Source organism: Athene cunicularia, assembly GCF_003259725.1.
Source record: "Athene cunicularia isolate RWA chromosome 2 unlocalized genomic scaffold, athCun1 chr2_part1, whole genome shotgun sequence".
Classification (NCBI taxonomy): Eukaryota; Metazoa; Chordata; class Aves; order Strigiformes; family Strigidae; genus Athene; species Athene cunicularia.
In genome coordinates, this window is record NW_020799095.1 from 52,388,734 (window position 1) to 52,398,370 (window position 9,637).

Here is a 9,637-nt window from a genome sequence, read left to right on the forward strand (position 1 = left end):
GTTCTGTTGACCCCTCTGTAAACTGAAGTATGACTTATGCTGTGATGTAAAGCACCATACATCCCCCTTTAAGCCACCACGATACACTTCTGTACACACATGATACACAAATATCTCAAAACATTTCTAATTTTTTTAGTAAGAATTACCAGATTCAGACTTGTCCACCCCAGTCTTTAAACTTCTGAGCAATAGTGTAAGACTATCCTGTTCCTTAAGTGATAATTCAATTCGTCCCATTTTGCTAAGAAATTCCAAAATGAACTCCAAGTGACATTTATTAACCCAGTGTTTCAGACTTAAATTAGTTGGATTATGAAGTATGGTGCTTTTTTCTACAAATCTCAACTTTTTAATTTATTGAACTACCAAGCAAATGACATTTTAACCAAAAAAGAGACAAGAAAAACAATCTGAAATGAGTAAAAGGTCACATGAAGTTACTTATTTCTGTTTAATTTTAACCACTTGAAGCATTTTTTAATAATCTACTCAATTGTAACTAGGAGCATAGACAGCTAGCTTCTAGCTTTGACACTGTAAAAAGCACATTGCTGAATACTAGGTAAAAGACGACAGGAAATATATGCACAAGGAAGACAGGACTGTTTAAAGGTTACATTATATCGGTTAGTGTTGCAAGCCAGTGAGAATGATTACAATTGAAGACAAACAGAAAAACAAAATAGTTTGATCCCAAGCCCAGAAAAAAAATGTTTTGAAAACACAAAAGGAAAAGTTGCTTTGCAAAATACTAGTGTCAGACCAAAAAAGGTGAATTTCCCAAAGCGTGCATTTTGCCCCTAAATCTGGAAGGGGAGATCCAGAAGATGAATCATTAAAGGAGTCTATTTAACCTTAGCAGGAATGGCCTTACGGCTTCAAGAAAGCACCCAGGTTAATATTACTCTTTGGTAGTGTTGCTCAGAGCTAACTCCAGCCTAACTAACCATATGTTGACACATACGGTAGAGGCTCTCCTTCTGCACCAGTAATATTCTTCCTTACCCTGTATTGTTTTAGTTCACCCCTTACTAACTCGAGAATTGCAACACAGCACAACTAGTATCAATGTGAAATTCTGAATCAGTTCAAATTAAGTCTGAAAGTTGACTTTGGGAAACTTCTGTTCTCTAGTCATAACTTCTTTAATGTGTACCCCAGCTAATTTAAAACAAAATTACCATGACTGTCTTTCCAAACTACTGAGTTGAAAATACTTGCAAAGCTGATTTGCACCTAATATGTCCTCTTTAGGCAATTTAAAGAGCAACTCTGAAACCGAAACTTAAGCTATCACCTTAAGTGTTACTAATCCCCAAATACCAATTTTGAGGCTACTCTAATGAAAGAGAGGAACAAGCCATAAAATTTCAGAAGGATGCAGGCATTTTGTTTGAACATCAAGTGTGGTGGGAAATTTCTTATCTAGCCTTCTGAACAATGCTGAAAGATACTCTTCTATTTTTCATTGTTTCCTCCAGAGTCAGAGCTGGAAAAGGAGGAATACAAGTCTGAAGAGATAGATCCCTGTATCATGTAATATTTTGCTTGTCTAGCTTGGGAAGATATCATTGAGACACAAAATGTGGTGAATTCAACTGTCTTCAAAAATCTGGTTTCTGAAATAGAGCTGAAAGCATCTTTTCCTCTATAAAAGTGGGGAGGTAAAAATTTAAAAAAAAAAAATCATGCGTCAGGTTTTAGTGTGTCAAGAAAAGGTAATGCAAACATTCTCTATAGAAATGATCATGCCATCATTTCTAAAAATGGTTACAAAAAGTAGCAAAGCATGAAATATTTAGTTGAGAGGACAACTTCATGCAGAATGGGTTTGTACAGTACATACCCAGATAGGATCTCTTGGGAGGTGCTTTGATTTCTTCATCTTTACTATCTGCAGCTACATGAAAAACAGTTGAGGAAAAAAAAAAAAGGAAGGAAGACAAACAGACTTATATGATTAAATGCAACAGTGGGTCTTCTAGTTACAGTTTAGTCAGTTAGTACATTTTGCTTATAAAAAAATATTAGCCAAAACAAAACATGCCAGAAATTTTAGTCTCCATGCTTTCTATAAAGGCTCCCACCCCATAATGTTAAGATAGGGTCGAGGAAACTCCAGAACAGTCTCAAGGCACAACCCAAGAGCACTGTACCTAGGGGAAAAAAATGAAGACTTAAAAGCAGTGAAACAAACAGCTTAACTCGTACCTTACATACTCATCGTGAATCAGTGAAAACAGGTTGTTACCTCAGCAACATCAAGTGTATAGATATGTATGTATCATCAGCTAAGGGCTGCCTTGCCTCCTGTGGAAAACACTGTTCTAAGACAGTTTCTGAAAGTCTGAGCTAAAGCCAATCATCAAGAAGGACAGAGTAGACACCATCTGCAACCATTCTGCATGTTAAATTTTTTCACTCTAGCCTTCCTCCACCATCTGAAAACTATGCATTATGCAAGAGTGCTTCCCAGTGCCAAAAACAGAGCTTTTGAAGGGTGCTATAGTAAGATACAAGTTATAAAGCACATTAAGACAACCAGCAGTTGGAGGGAAGACATAATCAAATGAATGACCAGAGGAAATTATCTTCATGTAAAATCAAGCCCATGTTGTACTTAAGGAGCCTGGGTTGTACTATAATAAGAAGAGACATCTAAGAGCCCATTTTTAACAATGTCCACTGTTTTTCAATACAGTTCATACATTCAGGGTGCTCGAAATCTGTCGCAATGACTTGGGCATAACTGAAATTGAATCTTTGTGGGAGAGAGGTGGAAGGCTTATTTGGAGAAAGAAAAAGAGGGTTCTTTGTAGAGTGCCTGTCTCCAAGAATATGAAGAGATACTCTGGCCTGCCAACATTTTCAAGAGTGACCAGATGTTTTTAGTTGTCTGTATCTGTGTGCACCTTGCTTCAGCCTTCTCTTGATTCTCAAATCAAGACACGGCACATACATATTTTCCTTTTCAATATTATTTCTCACATGGTAGCACCATCATGTCCCAGAAATACTACAATGCTGTGAACAAAACCAACTACAAGAGAAACCACCACTGAACCTTGAATCTTTCCGTACTGAGCCAACAACACTGCAAACATAGGGCTGCAGACACCAATTTAAAAGTGGGTAATGAATAAGGAGAGCTGTTGTTACCACAACAATGGCACCAGGAGATCTGCATTAAAGCAGTCAAGATGCAATTAAAGTGGTGTTAAATAAAGAATAAAAGATGAGGAGGTATTTATTGTTCGTGCCTGATGATTTAATCTGAAGACTCCTTCACATAGCTTTCAAAGTATTCATATGCAGGAAAAAGAACTGTCCTGTCATTGGAGGTTTTAAAATAAAGTCAGGGTTTTTTGTTGTTTTCTTGTTTTACTTGATCTGGTGGGCTTATTTTTGCAATTCAGAGTAGTTAAACACAGGCCATACAGTCCAAGTTTAAAAAATAATAAGAGTTGGATACATAAAATGGCTTACAGTCAGCATATATAATTGAAGGATAAAGTTTATGTATCCAGAACAAAAAGTCAGAGGAGGTAGCAGCAACACAAGATGGGCTCCGCCACTTTCAACTTACTTTCATTTTGCAAGACTAAAAGAGGGGGGAAATCCCATAATCGAGAAGTAACAGAGAAGGAAAAAAATAAAAAATTATGCAAGTTTTCCTAAGAAGTTTTCCATATAGAGCCTACAAGAAATAATCAAATATTACTGGAAAGAGTCCAGATAGACTACTTTTCATGCTATGACAGTTAACCCTATAAATGCAAGTACAAGCATTTTGACTGAATGGCTTTATGTCTATGTTCTGAATTGCTCTTGATACGTATTTTAACCCAGTAACACCACCTCAAACCAGGCTAGAGAATACAGAACAAGCTTGTCAGGATTAGGAGAGACTGCTCCTTAAAACGACAAGAAATTTTAAGGAGATTCCTTCTGAACTAGTTATTACTTAAGGAACCTTATCTGAGAATAATAAAAACAAATTTTTAAAAGGCTAATTCAATATAATTCAAAACACACTGGTAATCATATACTAAATGTGACTGGGGGGTGAATACCGCATTTAATAACTATACAAGAAAACAGCAAACTCCCTTCCACTGAACTATTCTATTCACTTTCTAAGTATTCTGGATTACTCTTCTACAAGGTTAATCAAAAACACTGACTTCAAACCTAGCTTCTCACTGCCACAGTAAGGTATGAGGAAAGAAGGTAAGTACACAGATTTATCAGCTTGCCTAGATCACCATAAAATTTACAGAGATAAGATTAGGTGTAGGATTAGAAACAGGACTCTCACTCCTACTCATATTGTGCTTCAAATATAAACCTATCTTTCTGCCTTGCTTGAAAGGAGCTTTGTATGCATTTATATGTTTATTCTGAGCCATTGCATTATAGTTGGTTTAACTAAAAACCACTCACAGGTAAGAAAAAGATTTTAGCTGTTCTCAAAGTTTGTGGGAGGATGCAAGTGTTTCAATGAAAACAAACAATTAAAGACCACAAATAGGTAAAAAAAGTCGCTCTAGCTAATTAAACACATGACAAGCTGAGTTTCAGGAAAAAGGATCAAATGACACAATGCAACCCTGAGAAGTTTCCATTACCTGGTAAGGGAAAGACTGATTATCCTTTAAGAGACGGTAGGTCTTTCAGGGAGAGTTGTTTAAGGAGGGCTATATACTAAACCAAATAGCCTCCCTTTTTGTCCAAAGGTTACTGAATGAGCCTGCAAGAGTGCGTTTGTAAACATGCATGAGGATAATTTCCCCTCAGAAAGGGTAAACAGAAACCTTTCTGCTGTTTCATGAAACACTAGCACAGAGAGCAAAGGAGGGAGAAAGGATACATGCCCCTCCCAAATACTTCCTGGACTTCCAAGTGCTGCTAAATCTGACTGAAAGTAGTTTTTAAACCATTCATTCTGTCAGACTAACAACCCTTGTGAATAGCAGTTTGTGTTTGGGAGCTGAAGTGCAGCTCTTCCACATGAATTCACCTACCTGAATAGTTTCACACTACACTATGAGTGAGAATGGAAGTAGCTTCCTTAGCTTTTAGATAAATTAGCCTACTGCACAGCCAGTAGCTGCTGCGTTCTGATGATGGCTGTGGATATCTGGAACCCTCAGTTATTAGGGAGTGAGGGAAGAGAACAGATGGAGAGAATAAATTATACATCCATATTGGCAAAACAACTGACAAAAAGCTCACAGCATTAATTCTGTTCTTGTGGGTAATAAGCTGTAACATTAAACGTTGTTAAGTCAAAGTCAACACAGAAAAACAAAAACAACCCCTTGCATATTTCTTATCTGGGAAAAAAAAAAAAGCAGGCACTTCCCACAAAGTTTGAACATTTTGTTAAATAAAGAATAATATTCTGGCGCCAACTGAAATTATCAATGCCTAAAAATTAACACATAAGCAAAATTAAAAATATGTGAAAATTTGCATAAAACCCAATTACTCCCACACTAAAGCCCAAGGAAATAATATACAAAAAGACACAGATTTGCAACTATGACATGACAGCACTTCCTATTTTGACAGCCAATAACTTGACAAGTAGAAAACAAATTATGTATAATAGCAAGTATTTGCAATTTCAAAATAAAATTTCAGATAATAATATATGATCATACCCAAGAACTTGGTAGAAAGTACAGCTGAAGAAAATAACAACATATTATGGCCAATATCTTTAAAAAAGCCAGGCTAGCAGAATGGCATAACACTCAGCTGTGTATTCAGGGCATGGTGTGAAACATTAAGAACTGATTTCTATACTGAATAAAGACCCATCTGAAATAAAATTACAGCTTTACATATTTACCTGGAAAAAAAACACTTTCCAAAAAAAAAAAAAGTTCAGGAAGCACTACACTGAATTATCAAAAAAGGAGATTGGATTGAAATTCAAACAGAACTTATATGCAAAGTACAGTGCACCATGCTTTCAAAAAAATTTATCCTGCAAAAGCCCGTTCCTGTCACTAACCTGCAAAAGAGCGGCGTTTTATGTTTAGCTCGTTGGACACACGTACTTCAGTGCACAGTTTCAGCATCAGTAACATAGTAATGATCATGATAATGCTTTGCCACAAAAGAGGGGATTCAAAACGCCTTCCAAACCTAAAAAAGAGGAAAAGAAATATATAAAACATCTCAAAGATGACAAATGTTGTACTTTCATTCTTTGATCTTATCTAAGCACCTGAAAAAGGAAAATCTAACAGTAACAGGTACGAAAGGCTGAAGTCACCAGCCAAATCTCGATGTACATACAGTAGTAGCTCAGAATCACAATGCCCTTGCAGAAGTATCCGAGAACCTTATTACAACATCCCTGTGGACTGATCCTAGAGATTCTGAAACCAGAAGCCTAAATCATTGTTTCCAAAGCCAGCAGTAAACATATTATTTTGAAAGGAGAAGCAGATTGATTGCACGGTCAAGGCAGTACACGGAGAGCAGAGAATTATGCTGCATTAATACCAAGTGTGTATACAAGGACTTCTGTACAAAACTTACGTCTCTCAATTTTTCATTTTTAAGGTGAAATCATAAAACCAGTATCACTTTCCATATAAAGAAATAAGATACCCACAGCTATTACCTTTCTAGCTTTAATATAACATCTTCCTACCAAAGCCGGGGGAGGTATATGCCTTGTCTGCCTCTAGACATCTGAGTGGAAAGACCAGACCTGCAGAAGACACCAATCAATTCATCAATTTGTGTCCCATTTGGACCAAGGCTGGGGGAAGTAAGAAAATCCGTAAGATGTGGCAGTCAAACATGTAATTTGAATACGGCTCTCCCCCTTCCACCAATTTAATTTCTGCTTGCTCACAGATGAGTGAAGCTTGGTGGGGACTACTGAGCTCTTCTTGCATGTAACACAGTGTGAACTTGGATTGTGGTCAATCTTGACTGAAGAGCTTACTCTTACGTGACTGCACAAGGTTCTACCACAGGAAAATGAGACCCTTCAGTGAATACTGGTGATGCTTCAAGTTCCTCTTCCTGCATTAATTGATGAAATCTCAGCAGTCCCCACCAGATACACTCAATAAGTGCTTAAGGGGTAAAAGGTGGAAGCTTTTCATATGCAGCCCTCAAAGTATATATTAGATTCACAAAAGGAAGGCTGCATGGACACCAGTGAGCTGCTTCTCTGTGCTTAGTTGAGGAAGCGATTTGGTGAAAACACATTGCTATGTTCACCAGCTCCTTCAGCCTGCACGGTGAGGCACACAGGCTTTCTAAATTTCCTCACAGCACTGTTACTAAGGCCATTATCTGAGCGCATCATGCTGCCTGAGACCTCAGCCTCACAGGGATGACAACCACTGCCCTCTTCTTGACCGTTCCTGTTTTATAGCACCCCAGCAAAGTATAATTTCTTATGCCTGGGCTATTTTCACGGCAGAGCACTGTGCTAACAAAAACCAACTAGGTTCACTACCACACTCTCTCAGTACTGCATTTCCACTATAGTCTTTTCACCAAAGAGATTTTTTTGTTGTGAGTCAACTAATAAGGAACAGGAGAGAGACTGGAAAGTCCTTGATTAGCTTCCTTGGAAATCTTCCTGTGCAGAACAGCCAAGCAGCCCACACCAATAAAAATGGCCAAGTATTTCCTGCCTAATAGCGTACAGCTAAGGAGAAATATGACAATGCCTTGACTGCCAAAGATGCCCTCAGTAGCTACTGGAAGAATAGCAGTTCCATGTACCTTAGTCTCACCCTTTCTTTCTATCATTGATGGATTTACAGTGGGCCACATGAAAGCTATTATCATAACAAATTTAGAGGACACTATGAGGAAGGAAATAAAGAACACAACTAACCACAAGCAGAGTGCACTCTGGGTAAGGCTTTCACTGCACTAGGAAAAAATACAGGGAAGAAGAGCAATAGTTTGTCCCAGACTATGCCCCATGCCCATAATCCTAAAGCTCATTCAGCCTGTGTTGCTGACTGTGACCAAGTTCCCCTGAACTGCTGGAATTCACTACTGTTGTGTCTCTTATTCAGGGAACGAGGAAAAAAAATTGGACTTACTCAGGATTACAGAGCAGTTACAACTGTTTACATCAGGTTTTGAAAAGCCATCTCCAAATTTGCATGTAAAAATATAGTAATGCATTTAAATGGGGGTTGAGCTAGCAGCACAATAAACTAGAAGCTATTATGATGGTAAATCCAGCCACAGATCATTGCAAGGTTAAATTTCTCCCTGCTGCTGAGATTATTGGCCATTTAGTAACAGGTGCCTCACAAAAGTATTGCTTGCACTATAAACATCCACCCACTACAAACACACATAAGCATGGCCACCTGCTATCTGATCATAATTTGCCATCACCACAACCTTACTGGAAATGAGACTGGAAGTATTGCTGCAGATCCTCTACCCCTTAAAAACTGGAAGAAAAAAAAAAGTAAAGCAAAACTCACAACATACAATAAAGGCAAACTGGAAATTTAAAAATTCTTATAGGGACTTCCAAAAATGCACAACACTTGTATTTTTTTACAACCTGTCAGCCAAAAATAATTAAGATTACACAACATGTGAACTACACCTCCCCAAACACCAATCCTCAAATCGAGTCTTGCAGGCAACACAACCTTCTAACTATATCACATCTACAAGAAACCAAACAGTTGCCATGGAGGCCAACAGACAGAGCAAACAGGACAGGGCTTACACCACACTACCTGGACAACAAGACTGAAGGGCATACCAATGTCAAGGGCAATTGTTGGGCTCTTTAAGCTTTCAAAGTAAAGCCAGAACACACATTTTATTCAGGATCATGGAAACAAACACGACTCCAAGCTGCTTACTCTACTTTGCACTGATATTAGGGCCTGCCAAAGCAACAACGCTTGGAGGCTAACTAGGGCACAGTGATCATGAAATAATAAGAGTTCTCTATTCTTAGAGAGGCCAGGAGAGGGGAAAAAGCAGAACTGCCATCCTGGACTTCCAAAGGGCTGATTTTGACCTCTTTAGGCAACTGCTTGACAGGATCCCTTGGAAGACAGTCCTGAAGGGTATGGGGCTCCAGGAAAGTTGGGCACTCTTCAAGAAGGAAGTGTTAATGGCCCAGAAGCAGGTTGTCCCCAGGTGCTGTAAGAGAAGTCAGCGACAGAGAAGCCCACCCTGGCTGAACAGGAAGCTTTGGCTGCAACTCAGGGAGAAAAGGAGAGTTTACCCCTTTTGGAAGAAGGGGCTAGTCACTCACAGTGATTACAAAGATGCTGTGAGGCTATGTGGGGCAGAAATCAGGAGGTCTAAACCCCAGCTGGAAATTAATCTGGCTTCAGCCATCAAGGACAACAAGACGTTTCTATAAGTATGTGAGCAACAAAAGAAAGACCACGGAGAGCCTCCATCCCCTGCTAGATGCAAGAGGAAACGTGGCAACGAGAGATGAGAAAAAGGCTGAGGTGCTTAATGCCTTCTTTGCCTCAGTCTTTAATAGCATAACTAGTACTGAGGGAATCCAGCCTCCTCAGCCAGAACACAGAGACTGGGAAAACGACCCCCCCACAATGCAGGAGGAGACAGTCAGTGACCTGCCGCATCACACAGA

The 9,637-nt window shown here is 38.8% G+C and overlaps 1 protein-coding gene across 4 annotated transcripts in view; it reads right to left on the reverse strand.

Moving 5' to 3' along the window:
• PQLC1 (PQ loop repeat containing 1) overlaps positions 1–9,637 on the reverse strand; it is a 68,131-nt gene that overhangs the window by 50,867 nt on the left and 7,627 nt on the right. For 2 of the 4 annotated variants that reach the window (XM_026842494.1, XM_026842498.1), the window contains exons 2-3: positions 6,026–6,159; positions 1,850–1,903 (exon numbers count right to left, since the gene is read on the reverse strand). In XM_026842494.1, coding sequence (XP_026698295.1) covers positions 1,850–1,903; positions 6,026–6,159 — 188 coding nt within the window. The remainder of the gene's footprint in view (positions 1–1,849; positions 1,904–6,025; positions 6,160–9,637) is intronic. The other 2 variants (XM_026842496.1, XM_026842497.1) reach the window with 2 other exon arrangements.